The 19,988-nt window shown below is 40.6% G+C and overlaps 1 protein-coding gene across 1 annotated transcript in view; it reads left to right on the top strand.

Annotated features, from left to right (window-relative positions):
* Window positions 1–19,988, top strand: part of trdn (triadin) — a 353,412-nt gene that overhangs the window by 23,623 nt on the left and 309,801 nt on the right. The window contains exon 2 of the mRNA XM_033022051.1: window positions 15,914–16,120. Coding sequence (XP_032877942.1) covers window positions 15,914–16,120 — 207 coding nt within the window. The remainder of the gene's footprint in view (window positions 1–15,913; window positions 16,121–19,988) is intronic.

The following is a 19,988-nucleotide window of genomic DNA, read 5'->3' as shown; positions in this document are numbered from 1 at the left end:
CACATCTGTGATAAGCAAGTTACTGGAGAACATGCTGAGATAACATACATTTATTTGGAAAGACAGGGAATGATTAGGGAAAATCAGCATGGTTTTGTGCAAGGTATCTTACAAATTTAATAGAGTTTTCTGAAGAAAGATCAAAAAGGTTGATTACAGCAAGGCCTGTAATATGGTTCGCATGGTAGGCTGCTTTGGATGGATAGATCGCAGGGGACCCAAGGAGAGCTTGGTAACTGGATACAGGATTGGCTTAATTGTGTGAAGCAGAGAGTGCTTTGAATTTTTTTGTTTTTTTTCAATTGCAGGTCTCTGTCTAGTAGTGTGCCTCAGGGGTCAGTGCTGGGCCCCATTGCTGTTTGTGGTTTATATGAGAATGCACAAGGCATAAGTGATAAGTTTGCAGATAACACTCAAATAGGTGGTATTGTAAAGAGTGAAGATGGTTTTCAGGAATTACAGTGGGGTCTGGATCATGTGGGCCGAAGAATGGCAAATTAAGTTTAATTCAGATAGGTGGGGAGCATTGCATTCTGGGAAGTCAAACCAAGGTACGAACTTCACAGTGACTGGTAGGGCCTCGGGATGTGTTGTTGAGCAGAGGGATTTTAGAGCACAAATACATAGTTCACTGAAAGTGGTGTCACAGGTAGATAGGGTGGTGAAGAAGGCATTTGGCATGCTGGGCATCATCAATTAGGAGACGCAGTATAGATGTCAAGGTGTTATGTTACAGTTGTACAAGACCTGGACTTTATTCCTTGGATGCTGAGAGGTCCTCTTATAGAGGTGTGTAAAATCATGATGTGCATAGATAGGATAACTGCATATAGTTTTTTTTCACATGATAGGGAACCATGAACTAGAGGGTATAGGTTTAAACTGACAAGGGAAAGATTTAATAGGAACCTGAGAGGCATCCTTTTCAAGCAGGGGGTGGTGGCGATATGAAATAAGCTGCCAGAGCAAGTAGTTGAGGAAAAGTTTGCATGTGTCTAGGCCAAACAAGGGCAAATAGGATTGATTTCAATTGGGCATCTTGGTCGGCATGGACGAGTTGGGCTGAAAGGCCTGTTTCCATGCTTTGTAAACTCATTTGAGTACATGAGTGACTGCAAGAGTCAATGTACTGTATTATTGATAAATTGGAACTATGTCCAACTATGCTACTTTGTTTCTGATGGTTGAAAAGAGACAGGTTATATAAAGTTACTTAATTTGGTTGTACAGAGTGCTTCAGAAACTATTTGCATAAATCATTTATATTTTGAGGAAGGACATTATTGCTATTGAGGGAGCGCAGCGTTGTTAAACCAAATTAATTCCCAGAATGGCAGGACTGACATAGGATGAAATAATGGGTCGACTGGGCTTGCATTCACTGGAATTTAGAAGGATGAGAGGAGATCTTACAGAAACATATCAAATTCTTAAAGGATTGGACAGACCAGATGCAGGAAAAATGTTCCTAATGTTGGGAGAGTCCAGAAACAGGGGACACAGTTTAAGAATAAGGGGTAGGCCATTTTGGACTGAGATGAGGAAAAACCTTTTCACCTAGAGAGTTGTGAATCTGTGGAATTCTCTGCCACAGAAGGCAGTGGAAGCCAATTCACTGGATGTTTTCAAGGGGGAGTTAGATTTAGTTCTTAGGGCTAAAGGAATCAAGGGATATGGGGAAAAAAGCAGGAACAGGGGTACTGATTTTAGATGATCAGCCATGATCATATTGAATGGCGGTGCTGGCTCGAAGGGCCAAATGGCCTAATCCTGTACCTATTTTTCTATGTTTCTATGTTCTATGTTTCTATACTTTTTGTAACCTTGTTTTTCCTATTCATTTCTGCTTGACGAAGCAGATAGACTGGCAACATTTATTGAACGTTTTATTCTCTAGTGTCTGTTCATGCATGTATGGTATGCCCCTTTGCAAGGCTTCGTGAGAAAATACAGGAATTGTTATGCCTATCAAGACATATTTGATTTGTATGGTGGAACCACACACAGCCAGACAGGTTGGACACTTGTCATTCTTTCAAAAGGCTCTAAGCAAGTAAAGTCCACTTTGACTTTATAAGCATCTTACATGTCTGTTTGTAAGTCTATCTGAAGAACTGTGCAGAATTGTAACACCTCCTCGAGGGCATTGTTATCTCTGCATGTCAGTGAGTCCATAAGCATGTGGATTAAAAATGTGCATGTTTGACCTATTATGGATGGGCAACAGCTTGAGATAGGATCATAGAGAATGTAACAATGCTCAGTATTACCTACCTGGTGTGTTTCTTCTGATCCTAATCCTTTTCCAAACAAATAAAAAGTTTAATTACAAAAGCTTTCCAGATAGAAAGCAGAAATATTCATCCATGTTATACAAACTAAGATGACTGATATAACAGACTTCAAAGGTTATTGTTAAAATCCTCCCTCTGCCTCAGCAGCAAGGCAGGCAATTAAGCAATTATCTCACTGAAGACTTACCAGAAAATAACAAGCAGCAGATGATGGGAAGGAATAGTGAGAGCAATATTATAATGACATTGCATGCAATGTTATTTTTATAAAGTGCCATAATGTTAAAATAAATATTTCCAAGATGCTTTCTAGAAACATTATTAATTATGAATTGACAACTAGCTACATCAGAATATATAAATGGAAGTTGATCAAATGCTTGGATGCAGAGGTAGTTTTGGGAAGTGTTTGGAGGTGAAGAGGCAGGGAAGGTTAAGTGGGGTTGGCTGGGAGGGGAAGGAAGGGGGAGGGAGAGGGGGGGAGAGGGGGAGGGGAAGGAAGGGGGAGGGAGAGGGGGGAGGGAGGTGGGGCAGGGAAGGTGGGTTGGGGAATTACAGAGCTTAGGGTTTGGCAGCAGGAAGCCTGACTGCCCATGGTAGAGTGCTCAAATTCAGACTGTTCAGCAGGCCAATATTGGATAGATACAAGTTCATAAGCTCATATGTTCTAGGAGACAGAATAAGGCCATTCTACTCCGCCATTCAATAATGGCTGATCTATATTTCCCTCTCAACCCCATTCTCCTGCCTTTAACCCTTTACCCCTGATGCCCTGATCTCTTAAATACACATCTTCGCCAAATTCAATTATTTCACCCCTCCCCCCCGTATAAAAAATATTATTCTTTTTTCTCCCGGTTGACCTTGAATGTCATCCCTTCTTGATGTCCACACAGCTTCAACCTCAGGTGCCATCCATACTCCACAGTCTCTCCCTGCCTCCTGACCTTGGGTATTATTTTTCTTCCTTGATATTCCACACCACCATATCCTAGGATTTTTTTCTAATCAAAAATGTATTCAATTATTAAAAATATTTTTTACAATACAGTAAAACAAACCAGAACCCACCACAATAATACAATACAACAAATATCCTAAATAAACTACAATGCAACTATGTTACAATCCTTATTGAGGATGCATTCAACCCCCTGCGGTGCCCAGCGGCCCCGGAAATCCCCAGGGTGCCCATGGACAGGGCGTGGTCCCTTTCTAACCCCACCAGGGCATGGATGTAAACCCAGAAAAGGGGCAGGCAGCTGGCTCGGGTAGAGCCCTCCACAGCCTGGGGCCTTGACTCGCGGATGGCCAGCCTGGCCAGGCCCAGGAGCAACCCAACCGGGACATCTTCAGCCCTACCCTCTCACCGACGCACAGTGTGTCCAAAGATGAGGATGGTGGGTGAGAAATACAGCCAGAAGGCAAGGAGCAGCCCCTTTAGGTATTGGAACAGGGGGTGCAGCCTCACACACTCCATATACACGTGGTACACAGACTCATCCAGCCCACAAAAGTGGCAGGTGGCTGGCTAGTCTGTGAACCGCGAGAGAAACAGGTTGCAGGGCATTCCTCGATGCAATACCCTCCACCCCAGATCCCCAGTAGAGGAGGAGAAACCCCATCCTGAGTTTGTGCCTTCTCCTCTTGAAATCAAGAGGACCGCTGCCTGGAGTTCAAGCCACTAATGACTGAAACCCGGTCTTGGGAGATGACTAGCAACACACTTCTGGGTATTAAAATATGCAACACACAGTTAGATGGGATCAAAACCTCAGTGACAAATCAATTTGGTGCAATGGCTCAAACCAAACAATTATACACTAGTACTCCGGTAGAACACCCCAACGTGTCAATGAAGCAGAAAAGGATGATTAACATTTTCAGAGGCTTTCGGCAGGACTGTTCTGATGAAGAGTGAACACTCAAAATGTTAATCTTCATTTTCGTCCTTTAGGTGCTGATAAATCTATTGGCTAAACTTAACCCTTTGTCAATTAAGAATGAATATGTTATTTGAAAAGAAATTATTAAAGATTGTTTTTCAAATAATCCAAAGAAAGTTCTTCAAAGAAAGGTTCAGTTTTCTTGGCCTGTAAATGGACATTGTATCTGGTAACTAACTGTTGTTACCTCATTCATATTCAACCTACAATTCCACTCTTGCACTTCAGCAACATTAGCCTGTTGTTCCCAAAATATTTTATAATGGTAATTCACAGGTTTTTCCATTAACTTCCCATTAAATTCAGCTGCAGTAAAACTCTGATTATTCAGAAACCCTGATGGTTTGGCATCTGGCAAAACAGGTGCTGGTCGCCACACTCCTTCAAACATTCTGGGGCACTAGTTCTTAACTAACCAGGGCCCTGGTACGTGTGCTCCCCTCTGGCATATTGAGGCCCTTGATCCTGTGCTCTCTTTAAACATTCTGGGTTCACTTGTAAATTTATTATAATATGGTGTAATAACTAAAATAATACGATTTGTGGTATTAATAATATCCAAAGGTCTAGAAGATCAGCTGTTCCAGCAACACTAAATTGTGAAAAAGAATCGCAACCTGAAACGTCACCTCTCCATGTTCTCCAGGGATGCTGCCTGACCCGCTGAGTTACTCCAGTACTTTGTGTCTTTTCTTTTACACTAAAGTCTTGAATTTGATTATTAGAGATTTTTAGTAGTATGCTTCCAGTATAGTGTGCACTTGGCTGAGTTGAGGACTGCCAGGACAAGGGATGAAATATGAAATGACATATCACAAAGTTACACGTACTCCAAATGGTGATGAAGGTTGAATATGAGGTTTTACTTTTGCTGAAAGGGAGGTGGGAGAATCGATCAGGCAAAGAGCTTTGAAATGCACAGTGTCTACAAGAAAGCTGAAACACCAAAAGAGAACAAAATCAATATCCAATTCAAGTCTCCATGAAATGAGCGCAAACCAAAAATAGCAAAAGAAAAATAATTGTATTAATGTGTCTATTCTTACATTTTTGAAGCATGTTCCATATATAAGATCTCTTTAAAATTATTCACCACCATATAACCTATAACCACCATATAACCCTACAACCTCACATATGTCCATGCGTGCTCATCAGAAAATCTCTCTAAATAACAAATAATTTTGATTCCAGTTTGCTTCTTCTTTGAAGACTAATGTACATTTGTACTCCAGTTATACAAGAGGTGCAATGTTACCTTCATTATAGTAAATGATAGAGTCATGGAGAGTGTTGCACAACAGAGAGATCTGGGAGCATAGGTGCATGGATTCCTAAAAGTGGCGAGTCAGGTAGATAGTGTGATGAAGAAGGTATGTGGCATGTTTGCTTTCACTGGGAAAGTTATTGATGTCGGGACATCATTAAACAACTGTAGAAGTAATTGATGAGACCACACTTGGTGTACTGTGTGCAGTTCTGGTTGCCCAGCTATAGGAAGGATGTAATTAAGAGGATGTCAGTTGGAAAAGGCATAGAAGCCATTCACCAGGATGTCACATGGTCTTGCGTGCTTGAGGTATAGGGAGAGGTTGGATAGGGTGTGACTTTTACTTGCGAGCATAGGAGGCTGAGGGGCCACCCTATTGAGGTGTACAAGATCATGAAGGGCATGGATAATGCTCACAGTCTTTACCCAGGTTAGAGGATTCAAATGCTCACAGTCTTTTCCCAGGGTAGAGGATTCAAAAACTAGAGGACGTAGGCCTAAGGTGAGAAGGGAAAGATTTTAGAGTGACTCCTGGGCAACATTTTCACTCAGAGGGTAATCTGTATCTGGAATAAGCTGCCAGAGGAAGCTATGGAAGTGGATACAATTGCAACATTTAAAATTAATTTGGATAAATATGTGGATAAGAATAGTTTAAGAAGATATGGGCAAATGGGACTGACTCAACATGGCAATTTGATTGGCAAGGACAAGGCAGGCTTTAGGGCCTGGTTCTGATCTGTATAGATCCATGATTATATGATGATTAGATAGTCATGCAATTGGGAAGTAATTCAACCAAGCTCACCAGAGCCTAACATTCTTCATACACAATTATCAGTGAACATTATTGATAATTCTGCCTAAAGAACAAGGTATTATATGATCAGCTGAGCATTTCGGCAAACATATGCAAAAGCCTTCTTTGTGGCTGTTAATGCACTGAGTGATGCAGACCATAATATCATGTTTGGTACCCTCATTCCACTTCAATATAATTAATGCATCCAATATCTATAAAGTGAACAGTGGTATATACATTTGTGCAGACATTTGTCTTGGGTCAGAGTCATGGTCATACTGCACAGAAACAGGCTCTTTGACTCAACTGTCCATGCCAAACTAGATGCCTCATTTAACATAGTTCCATTTGCTTGCCTTTGGCTCATATCGCTCTCTACCTTTGTGAGTGCAAATTTGAATGAATTTTGGGGACACTACAAAACACTGTTGCCATCATGTGTTCATCTCTGCTGAACAGGGATGAAATATCAGGCAATTACTTTTGCTTGACATGTTGGTTGATTTTATGACTTGTGGGATAAATAAATCTGATAACAAGCACTGAAGAGTGATTGGCTGTTATTCTGGCTATTCTGCCCCCACCAGGGGCGCCGTATGATGGCAGATGACAGTCTGTTTGTTTTTCATCTTTTTGTTATTTTTAGTCTGTTTAAAAAGTATGTTTTGGAGGTTTCTTAGTCTTTTTATGTGGGGGAGGTGGGGAGTGTAAGTGGGAAACCGTTTCTCAGTCACTTCCTGGCGAGGATGTGACTATTCTCCGAGTCGCGTCTTTGCCCTCCCCCCCCCCCTCGCAGCCTACCATCTGGATTGGCGCGGCCTTTCTGCCGAAGACCGACCAGAGCTTCAGCAGTGGCGCAGCACTGATTTGCCATCACGGAGCGGGCGATGCCTTATCGGGGATCACTTGTTGAAGCTCCGGAGTGTTGGGCCTGCTGCTTCAACATCGTGGAGCTGTGGTCTGCGGAGCTTCCAGCCATGAGCGGCACTGACTTTAACATCGTGGAGTCCTGGTGATCTTTTTGCCGAGGGCCGCCAGAGTGGAATCTCCGCCCAGCTCGACCTGTGGACTTCGGGATCCGCGGTCTCCGGTGAGAAGTGGCCGATTAGGAAGCTCCAAGCCGCTGAGAATGTTCTTCCATTCCGACGTCGGAGTTCCGATCATCCCGGCGAGAGGGCCTGAACATCGGGCCGCCCATAGCGGCGACTGCGGAGGGCTCAGGAGGCCACGACCATGGGTGAACAACAAAGAGGAAGGAAGATAACTGAACTTTGTTGCCTTCCCTCACAGTGGGAAACGTTGATGCCGCTGTGTGGGGATGTTTATGTTAAATTCTATCGTGTGTTGTCTTCTTTTTTATTCATATGGCTGTATGGTAACTCAAATCTCACTGCACCAATTGGTGCATGTGACAATAAATGGAAACTTGAACTTAATCCATGACAAATATCATTGAGACAAATAATAACATGAATAATAATTAGAGAAGCTGTGATATTTATTCGTGTCATCATCAGTTCAAATGACAGGGAATCTCAAATAATTGTACCATTTCTGTCATTTTGTCCCTGGGGAATCCGTAAACAAATCCATAATGTCAAAAAATTGGCAGTTTCTTGGATAATGTAAATCAGACAGGATTTGTATATTTTCATACTCTTTCGGTAATTGAACGTTTCAGCTTCAGCCTCTGATGAGAACTGCTGAATGAAATTAATTTGTATTTTTGCAACATGTTGAGAATATAATTTCTAACATAGAAACCTATCCAAAGCTAATGATTAAAGCATTGTTGTGATGCCATATTAAAGTAAACCTTGTGAAGACAAAACAACATTTCCCCCTGATTTCATATTATTGTCATGCTCGTTCAACAATAATTCAATCCAAATTTTACAAACAGTTGGTTAAATAAGCTGTTGACTAAAGGATCAATATACTTTTAAACTGTTTCAAATTATTGTATGTACCAATATTAAGTCTTTGGTTGATATTGCCAAAGGAATATTTATGAATCTTGGAAGTGTTTATTCATATACAGTGTATCACGATTAACATTAAATTGATAACCATTTTATCGTGATACTTTTATAAAAATCGTCACTATGACCCTTTAGTTCCCCTCATTGCTATCATAACAGATCAGTGGATGGGCTTAAAATAGGTTGAGAAAATTGCAAAATCGTATACTTTAATCAACTTATTTGTATGCACATCCCACTGTGTGATTTTATCATCAAAATATTTAAGGGTAACTGATGAAAAATATCTGTGATTTTCTGATGAACCAACTGCTGAATATAAAAAAAATATTATCAAGCAAGCTTTCAACCCACCGAGAATCATTTTCACTGTTTATCTAGTAATTTCTACCCAGGACAGAGCCTGGAATAGAGTATCCATTTTGGGATTCTAGTGTCAGCATATGAATGATGTGTCCTTATGAGGCCAACCTAATGTAACTAGGGCCTTCATGCTGGGGATGTTGCTTGAATGTTATAGAGTCATTCAGCACGGAAACAGGCTCTTTGGTCCAACTTGTTCATGTTGACCAAGAGACCTAATTCAAACTACTGAAGATAGAGACAAAATGCTGGAGTATCTCAGCGGGACAGGCAGCATCTCTGGAGAGAAGGAATGGGTGACTTTTCAAGTCGAGACCCTTCTTCAGACAAACTAATGCTTTGCATGTATTTAGTCCATTCTAACCTCCTCCTATCCATGTACCTGTCCAAAAGTATTTCAACTGATGTTATTGTACCTGCTTCAATTATTTCATCTTGCAGCTCAGTCCATATTACCTTCATTGTGAAGCTGTCCCTCAGATTATCACCTTAAACCTACGCCTTCCAGCTCTTGATTTCTCTAGATTGAAAAAAGACTTAGTGCATTACTGGAGCCCCTCATGATTTGAAAAAAAATTACCCCTCTGTCTCCTGCACTCCAAGGAATAAAGTGATAGCCTGCCCAACGTCTCTCCCTGTAACTCAGGCGCCCAGGTCCTGGCAACATCCTCGATAATCTAATTGTGAAATCTACCACAGTGCAGGTCAAGGGTTTCAAGCTCATGGAAGTGCTATTATCAAATTTCGCTCCAAGTCACATGGAAATATATAATCTTTAATGCCATTTAAAATTTCAGTTCAGTTTAGTTTAGAGATACAGTGTGGAAACAGGACATTCGTCCAACTGAGTCCACACTGTCCAGCGATCCCCGTACGCAAGTTCCATCCTACTGACTAATGGGCCTGTCCCACTTAGGTGACTGCAGGAGACGATGCAGTCGCCACATGGTCACCACATGTTCGCAGGTGGTTGCCGGGGAGTCGCCTTCATAGTCGTGAGGAGTTCCCGCATTCTCGGAACTAGTCACGGCCTCATTATGGTCGGCGCAAATTTTTCAACATGTTGAAAAATTAGCAGCGGCTAGAATGGAGCTGCCATGGAGATTAGCGAGAATTCTTGTGCTGTAGATGGATCGTCAGGAGGTCCTAGTGGGTTGCCAGGAGGTCGAAGGTTCTCGTAGGTTCTCATAGGTTGTAGCAGGTGCTGACCGGTGAATTTCATTGGCTCATTGGGGAAAAAAAAACGTAAGCAGTAGTTTTCAGAACCAAGGATAACTGACCGGTAATGTTAAATGTCCGCCGAGCTTTACAGCCGTGTATCTCTGGCTTCTTAAAAGTTGGCTCCACTCCTTCTCCCCTCCCCTTCTCCCTGTTCTCCAACCTCTCTCCCCCTCTTTTAAAGGACTTACCGTACACTGTGCTTTAGCCGTCTTAATTACAGCGCCAACCTTCCTCTTCATTGCTGTGTGTGTCTTGGCTTTGAATCGTGTGAATTTCACTCAGACAGCGCTCCCCCCACTTGCCCTGCTCCCGCCTGCATAACGGGCTGGTGAAGGAAGCGATGTGTTTGTTTGTGTGTGTGTTCCACTCTGACAGTCGCCATTCCAGTTGCCGGTTTTTCAAGCGACTGCCGGCAACTTGACAGTCGCCGGCAGTCGCCTGAAAAATTGCCTAAGTGGGACAGGCCTATAAGTACACTTTACAGAAGCCAATTAACCTACAAACCCACACGTCTTTGGAATGTGGGAGGAGATCGGTGCACTCAGAGAAAATCCATGTGGACCTTCAACTGATGAACATGCTCTATAATTGTATAGTATGTTTTACTTAGAGTGTGTGATCAACTCCAGGCAAACTGTAACTGGGTCCTCGTAATAATATTTAAAATTACCAACCTGTGCAATTTTGGTAGAAGCTTAATAGGTTGTGATGAGGACAATGGGCAGAAACGTGTACTCCATCTTGGACAGGCAATGCATTTCAGAAGGGGAAATAGCTGGGGGTTTCCAAAGATTCACTAACCTTCAGCATATCAGTTAAAGTTGCAAAACCCATCATTGATGAAATCTGTAGCATTGAGTGCTGCTTCCTCTCAGCACATCTGCTCTTTTGGCATTCTAATGCTGACCAATATGCCAGAGAAAGGAATGGGCCAAGCTCTCCTGGCCACAGCAGATGTGTCAGTCAAGTATTCACAGATTTGAGTACCCAGAAGTGACTGGAAACAAGTACCTCCAAGGCACTCAATATGAACAGCAGAAGCTTCCGAACAGCATTGCCAAGACCATCAGAAGGGCATCTGATCAAAATGCTAATGTTAGCAAGTTGTAGTGGGTTGGAGCACATCCGTAACACTTCATAAAAAAACATACCAATAATAACAATTTGTTTCACTTTTTTCATTGAATGGGCTTAGTTAAAAACATTACAGGTACTTTATGCAGCCACATAAGCTCTGCGGGATCATCATGCATGTTAGGACCAATAGTTCTTTCAGACCATAAAGTACCTGTAATGTTTTTAACTAAGCTCATTCAATGAAAAAAGTGAAACAAATCGTTATTATTGGTATGTTTTTTTATGAAGTGTTACGGATGTGGTCCAATCCACTACCACTTGCTAACATTAGCATTTTCATCAGATGCCCGTCTGATGGTCTTGGCAATGCTGGTGGAATGCTTCTCGGGCATAATGGTCAGCATTTTAACCAGACACTGAATGGAAAACCTGTTTCAACTTTCCTGCTTGGTGAAATAATCAACATATTTTTGGAAGGATAAAGAAGAATTTTAATTAACTTGAAGGATGACAAGCTGGAGCCGGGAGCATCTAGAAATCTTCTTATATTTCACGGTAAAAATTGTGCCTTTCTCTGCTAACAGCACCACAAGAAGCACAAATCTTAAATTTGAAGGGCAGCCAAGAGGCTTCAATTTTTAGTTGCTTGCAGACACTCTAGGCCAAAGGGAATCAATTGAGTTCTAGCAGTTAACATGACTATGGCTGTTGCTACGAGATACATGGTGCCTCTTCGAATCCATTCCATTGTTCTCACTAATGGGATAGGAACTAAAAGCATCATTGACTGACTGTGTATGTTCTTTTGCTGTACCTTCCTCTTACCAATTTTAATGTATTTTTAGATGCAGCAATATAAGAAAATGCATCTTCTACAGGTATTTCTGTGCCACCTGTTGAAATAAAACATTAACTAGAATAATTGCTATTGTTTAGCCATAGTAGCTGAGGGCAAGATATTAATGAGTTAATGACTGAATCTAACACAGGCAATTGATCACTGTACTGTTGCAGGTTTATTGCATTGCAGCAGGTCTACATGATCGAGATGATGCTATAGTTCTATTCTTCTCTGTTGAGTTGGTTGCCTACATTATACAACAGTATCATTTTATCTTTTTTTTTAGGTACATTTCAAAAGCTAAATGGTTCAAGATTATTTATACTGAAGAAAATTTATGATTTATGTTGCAATGGACAAGGAAGTGGGCTATATTGCAAATCAGGATATGTTACTTAGTTTTGAAATTTAATCTGTGCTGCCTTCTTATCACTTAATGTTTAGATTCCCATACTGCAACCTTCCCAGATATTGTTCTCCAGAATTGGTTCTCCTTTGAAGTTACGTCAGGTTCCTTGAAGTTGCTTGTTCGGCACAAACAAAATTAATGTCACAGTTCCAATTGTTTGTTAACTCAAGCTTCAAATGATTTAATTAGCATTCTCCATTCATTATCTTGTACTTTTCAATAGTTGATTCTCATAAAATCATTGAACAGCCTACAAGGGATTTCTACCCAGAAACTTCAAAGGTAATTCTGTACAATATCAGCATAATGTTTGAGAAGGAGGGAAGATATCTTGCTTTTTGAAGCTTTGTTTTAAGCATTCTCTTGAACTATATCAAAAGCCAAGATCTTCTCAGATCGTTCAATATGGCTCCATACTTATGGAAGTAAAAATCTAACATGATACGAAGACATCATTAAAACATTTCATAGTACTTACAGATTGGTAACTGCATAGATTAAAATTAGAGAATGAGAGCAAAGGTCACACATTCCTGCACAGCGTGTGTCCCCATGAGGCCACCATCAGCATCAAGCACTCCAAGGAATAAAATACTAGCCTGCTCAACCTCTCCTTATAGCACAGGCTCTTAAGTCCATAAATATTCTTAGCAGCCTTTCCAGCTCAATAGCATCTTTCCTATTGCAGGATAACCAAAACTGAACACAAAACTCCAAGTTCAGCTTTGCCAAGATCTTGTACAACTGTAACATGATGACCCAACTTCTGTAATCCCCTGACTGATGAAACTCTGTGGTAACAATGACCTATCAAACTCTAAAGAACACCTTCATTTCAAATATACTGTGAATTTTCCTTGGGTATGACTATTTGTTGCTCTTCATTGCTTATCATTGATTCACACAGTAGTGCAGCAGAGGAACATCTGATGCAGTGCTTGCAATAATCCATTTTTGAAACACTACTATTCATGAGGATGGATTACCATGTCAATGTAACCTGTCCATGAGGGGATAAATGTGTGAATCAATGATAAGCAGTGAAAAACAAGAACTACTAGCCAAGGGAATACGGAGGCCTTTGATCTCCATCCCACAACACTTCCTTTATTATCTCCACATCCATAATTTTGATGATCATTTCCTGACAAACTCACTATTTAAGACATTCTCCTTGTGTTAGGTCGATCTTTATTCTGAAAATTGCCATAAAAAGGAAATCTGTTGGAAAGACAACATTGGAACAAAAAAAGCCTTCTTACAAGTTCACGTCATGGGAGTAAAATTAGGCCATTCGGCCCATTGAGCCTACTCTACTATTCAATCATGGCTGATCTCTGCCTCCTAATCCCACTTTCCTGCCGCCTCCCCATTACCCTTGACATCCTTTCTAATTAAAAAATTGTCTATCCCTGCCTTAAAAATATCCACTGACTTGGCCTCCACAGCCTTCTGTGGCAATGAGTTCCACATATTATCTACCCTCTGACTAAAGGCATTCTTCCTCACCTCCTTACTAAAAGAGCGCCTTTTAATTCTGAGGCTATGACCTCTGGTCCTAAACTCTCCCACCAGTTGAACCATCCTTTCCACATCCACTCTATCTATGCCTTTCATTATTCTGTAAGTTTCAATGAGGTCCCCTCTCAATCTTCTAAACTCCAGTTAGTAGCAGCCCAGTACAATCAAACGCTTATATATGCTAACCCACTCATTCCTGGAATCATTCTTGTAAACCTCCTCTGTAAGTGTCTGTAAGCATGCAACAGTCACTGAGCCTCGTGCTGTCAAAGTGCTTGGTGCTTGATATTAACATGGTGACCAGGGCAACATACCATAGTTGGATAGACAGAAATAATCCTGTACGTGGATTTATAAATAGATCAACAGCTGGTTGTATTCTCTGTGCTTGTCTTCTGTGATGGTGGAACCTGTATAACAGAAGAAGCATTGAAAGTGACTATGAAAATGTCATTGTACACATCTCTTGGCAACTTCACGTAAGTCAAAACACTGCTACCTCAAGTATATTTTGGGTTCAGAGGAAAACATTGAAGCCAGGGTAATGTAAATCCTTTATGCAAAAGGGAAATTAAAATGATTAATGTGCATCACAATAGATTAAGTCTCTGCGACAGTATGGTATCGGGACATTGGCTGCTAGATGAGGTGAATTTCTGTGGGCCTCCCTACTGAAAAACAAAGTACTTTTTATACAGTGAAAGATTATGTAATATGTTCAAAGGGATCAAGGTGTCCTTGTACAAAGTCAGGGAAAGTCTGTTTTTATTAAGTGCAGCGTGATTAGGAAGGCAAATGGTATGTTGTCCTTTATTACAAAAATAATGGAATACAGTAGTGAAGATATTTTAGTGTAATTTTTAAGCCTTTGGAGTGTACCGTTTTCTCCCCTTACCCAAATATGAGTGCAACTTACCCAAATCACTTGATTGATTCCAGAAGAAGAGCGTTTGATATGTGAGACGAGATTGAGTGGAATAGTCAGTATTTTCTCGAACTTAGAGTAATGTGAAGAGATCTCCTTGAAATGTATACAAATCTTACAGGTCCAAAGAGGCAAGATGTAGGGTGGATTTTTAAGAATTTGGGGTCACCAAGTCAGAATATAGTGTTGCCCATTTAGGATTGCAATGGAGAAAATTTTGAGATTTCTCAATCCAGAGGGCAGTGGAAGCTCAACCACTGATTTTATTCCAAACACTGTAAGAACCTCAAATGCTATTTTCCATATTTCTCAAAAGCATATTTTTTGTTTCACCAATTCTGGGCTAAGCTTCCTTGTCTCTGAAATACAAGCTATATGGAAATAATTCTAACCTCTCTAGTTGCATTTTCAGGTCAAATAGTGGCCTGTACATCTTATGGGTTTGGATTTTGCCAATGGTTGGTTGCCAGATTAGCTTATTTTGAAAGTATGATGCGATGAATAGGAGTAATATTAATGCCATTTTATCAGTTTATCACAATAATTTGTCCTTGCCCCGGGTCCCGCTCCTCTCCCTCGCCGTGGGCCTGGAGAAGCAGTGCCGCCGCCCCCAGACTCAGCCTCAGCCCCAGCGCCCAAGCCCCGGGCGTGGCCTCTCCCTGCCCCTGAGCCCACCGCAGCGCGGATACCGGGCCCACTGCACATGAGCGGGGCTGACGAGCCTCCCCCAACTGCACAGGTACAGCCGGCAAGTGGGGGCGTTGTTTTAAGTTATTTTAAGTTTTAAATGTCAATAACTCAAGAAATGTCAAAAATATAACATCAATCTGAACGAAACTTGGTCCTGTCAAAAGAAATAACTAAAAAAATGTCAAAAAATATGACATCAATCTGAACGAAACTTGGTACTGGACATCCCAGGACAATGATGAGTAAGTTGGGGCAAAAAATGTAGCGCTATCATGTACCGTTTTGGCGGAGTTTCCAGAACACACACGCATACAAACAAACAAGATGAGTTTTAATAATATAAATAAATATATATAGATAGATAGATAACTCAATTTTAAAAATGCTCCACACTGTTCCCACTATATGAAATGGATTGAAGTCATCACTTATTTTGGCATTTATTAATGATGTTAGATGCATATATTCTGATAGAGATTTAAAAGATTTTATAATAATTCATCTTATTAAAATATATAGTAAACTTCCAAAAATATAATATTATAATCTTGATTGTAACATTAATTATCCAGGTCATCCGGTAAACACCGCTGGATTTGATGACAAGAATGGAGCTGTTCCAACGCCAATGGCAAAGATGTCGAAAAAATCTGTGTCTGATGACCTGGCTACAACTTTCAGCTCTCCAGCAGCATGGTTCCTAGTCGTGGCTTTGATTGTAACTTGGTCAGCAGTGGCTATTGTTATGTTTGACTTGATAGACTACAAGAGCCTTGTCGGTATGTAGAACAATCCACAAACACATATTGCACCATATTTGTAGATGAACCAAAATCATTATTTAAAAAAAATGAATTGTTGCATATTATGATAAATGTGGTGAAAACATCTTCTGTGTCTTTAAACTTTGTTTTGCATGGGGATTAATTATTCCATTTAACTCTTCAAGGTAGCATGAAATTGAGAGCTCATCTACAGTAGGATTATATCACCAAAATAAGTCAGACAGATGAATATTTACATTCTTGATATTGGATTGAATACTTACATTGCTGGATCTGATTATTTTCAGTACACTGCAAGTGTTTACCAGATGCTCTTTAAAGAAGATAATTTTCCAATTCAGTATTCCTGGTGAGGACCTTCATTTTGCCAATGGTGCATATTAAGAATTCAAATTAAGTCTAAATTCAAGCCAATATCTATGATATGCACATTTGTCTGGTGCGACTTCTTGTAGAAATTATAAATTGGAAAATTAACACTTTCTGTATTGAAAATACTTAAAACATTTCAAAAAGTATAAAAATGGTAATGTCAAATATTAAAACACTGGGTTGTGCTTCACTACTTTGCTAATGCAATGGCAGAAATATTCCCTTCCCCAACCTATGAACAAAAAAAGCATCGGGTGTGAATATAGCTTGTATTAAAATTAAATTAATTTGGAGGTACTCGGCTTGCAGCTGAAGTTTCTGAATGTAAAACTATCTTCACTGCTTCGAAATATCAGCAGAAAACGAAAACCACTTTGGTCATGTAAATTAATTTATTTTTTGCCTCATGAATACTATGATGTAAATACATTGCTACTTTTAATGGTTTTTGATTAAAGTATTCTGCAGATACTCACATTTACTGCCCCAGATGTAATGTGGTTCAGATAAAATATGTGACCCCTTAAACACACTTGCTCTGGAACCTCAGTCATCTGATCAGAAATTTAATGTCAGGGACTCCTGCTCTCTGAACCACAGTACCAGATATGCAAGCAGCTTATTTCCAGATATTTTTGTTATTAGAGGGTGACCAATGACGGTCACTGCAATAAAGTTCAAATCAGACATTATGAATAGTTTATATCAAAATAAAGTATTTTTTAATAACAATACCCGTTTCCGAAAAACATAATTATTGTTTTCCTGCAGAGACCCATTCATTGGAATTATTTCACTAAGTTCACAAGGTGGGATTTTATACTGCAGTGTCCTGTGGCTGTCTGACGCCAGATTGGTGTTAAATGTAATTGTGGTTCCAGTTAAGGACTGCTGAGGCCACCTGTGTTAAACACACCATTAAAATATTTTGAAAAGAATCCCATGTCCAAATCTAAGAGTGGTTTTGAAAATGGTGCTGGTGCTCCCGGAAGAGTCACTCCATAAAACTTGTCTGACAGGACATACAGCCCGCTCAGATGACATTCTAAACCTGTCTCATTTTAACCTTCTGTGGCGACTTTGGGGCCATTTTCTGGTAGTTTTGCCTGGCTGGGAAATTCTCCCAGAGGGTTGCAGGGAGCCTCGGGTCTTTCCCAGGATTCCGCAAGGCGGCACAATGGCTTAAGGGTTGGAGACCCGGGTTTGATCCTAACTATGGGTACAGTCTTTACAGAGTTTGTATGTTCTCCCTTTGACCGTGTGGGTTTTCTCCAGGCTCTCCAGTTTCCTCCCCCACACCAAAGACGTACATTTTTGTAGGTTAATTGGCTTCTATACATTGTAAATTGTCCCTAGTGTGTACGATAGTGCTAATGTATGGGTGATCGCTGATCAAAAAACATGTTTCCACACTGTATCTCTAAGGTCTAAAGTAAAGGATTAACTTCTTAAGAATTGATGAGTATGAGGATGATGTTGGTCTGATTCATCAGTTAAACAGCTCAATAGACAATAGACAGTAGGTGCAGGAGTAAGCCATTCGGCCCTATGAGCCAGCACCACCATTCAATGTGATCTTGGCTGATCATCCACAATCAGTATCCCGTTCCTGCCTTCTCTCCATATCCCTTAACTCCACTATCCCTAAGAACTTAATCTGATCCCTAAGAGATCAAGAGGAAGAATAGCAACATTTGCATCAAAGACCTGCAGAGACTGCAAGAAGATATTGCATTGCCTAGGAGGTGTTATTATAATTAATAGTAAAATAAAATATTTCCAATAATATTTGTACTAGTAAGCAAAAAGGAATAATTTACCTTTACGGTACCTATTCTCATGGAAGTAATATTAATTCACTTCTTTGTTCGAAATAAGGAGTATATTGTTATATTTGAGATTTTGTTTCATTAGGGTAGAAACTGTAGTGAAACTGTATACTACAGCAGCTGGAAAGTTATATTTGGAAAGATTGTATCTTAATCAGTTATTTTAAAAAAAGGTAAATTTTGCAAATCCAATATCTGTAGAGAGCATTTAGCCGGAATGAAGTCAGTGCAGGCTAGCTAGCAGAGGTATTCACAGGTGTCTTTAACCTCGCATCATTCCATTCTGAGGTCCCCATCTGCTATAAGGAGACCACTATTTTCACAGTAGTAGGCCTTAATGACTACTGTCTGGTAGCTTTGGCATCCACCATCATGAAATGTTTCAAGTGACGCACATTAACTTCAGCCTCCCAGCCAGCCTTGATCCACTGCAGTTTTCCTACCGATGCAACAGGTCCACAGCACATACCATCTCCCTGGCCATAAACTCACTTCCAGAACACCTAGACAACTAGGATACCTACATCAGGCTCCTATTTATCGCCCCTTCCTGTCTCCCTGGCTCCCAATCCCCACCCCCACCACTTGCTCCTTCATTTCTGACCCATATACCACAATCAGTGAGCACAGATGATAACACATCCTCCACAATATTTTTTAAAACCGGTTAGAAATATTTGTTAACACCACAAAGAAGCATTCCTAGTCTCCTATTCTATTCCCTATACACTCAAGTCTGTGCAGCCAAATGCGGCTCTAAGTTTGTGGATGACAACTTGTGATGGGCTGGATCACGAACAATGATGAAACTGAGGGAGATGGTGAATATCGAAGCAATGACCAAGAAAGCACACCAAAACTCTACTGAAAGGCTTACGAAGTTTGGCATGTTCCCAATCACTGTCACCAACTTCTCCAGATGCGCCGTAGAAAGCATTTCATGAAACCATCACTGCATGGTTTGGGAACTGCTTCATTAAAGAAATTACAGAGAATTGTGGACGCAACCCAGACATCATGCATTGATTCCATCTATACTTAATTTATTCCGTCTATACTTCACGCTGCCTCGGCAAGGCCACCAGCATAATCAAGGACGAGTCATGCCACAAACATTCTCTCTTCCCTCTCCCATTAGGCAAGAGATACAGAAGCGTGAAAATGCACACCTCCAGATTCGCGGACAGTTTCTTCCCAGCTATTACCAGACAATTGGACTATTCTATCACCAACTAGAGAGCGGTCCTGACCTACCATCTACCTCATTGGAGACCCTTGGACTATCTTTAATAGGTCTTTACCAGACCCTTATCATACTAAACGTTACTCCCTTTATCCTCTATCTCCACACTGTGGATGGCATGATGGTAAACGTGCATTATCTTTCCACTGACCAGATAGCACGTACCAAAAAGCTTTGCACTACCTTGGTACACATGACGATAAACTAAACTAAACTGGTAACATGGTGTTAGGTTTGCAACCTCTCCCTCAATGTCAGCAACTGGAGGAAGTTTTTACTTTGGGTTGTATAATGGTCACTATATAAAATGGTTGACCGTCATTCTGTACAGTAAAATCAATGTATGTTTAGTCATATTTAACTCAACTTTATCTCTGTGGCACCTCACCAGAAAATCAGCATCATTAAAATGGATTTA

This window comes from Amblyraja radiata, chromosome 5 (assembly GCF_010909765.2).
Source record: "Amblyraja radiata isolate CabotCenter1 chromosome 5, sAmbRad1.1.pri, whole genome shotgun sequence".
Classification (NCBI taxonomy): domain Eukaryota; kingdom Metazoa; phylum Chordata; class Chondrichthyes; order Rajiformes; family Rajidae; genus Amblyraja; species Amblyraja radiata.
This window is presented reverse-complemented; position numbering and strand designations above follow the sequence as displayed.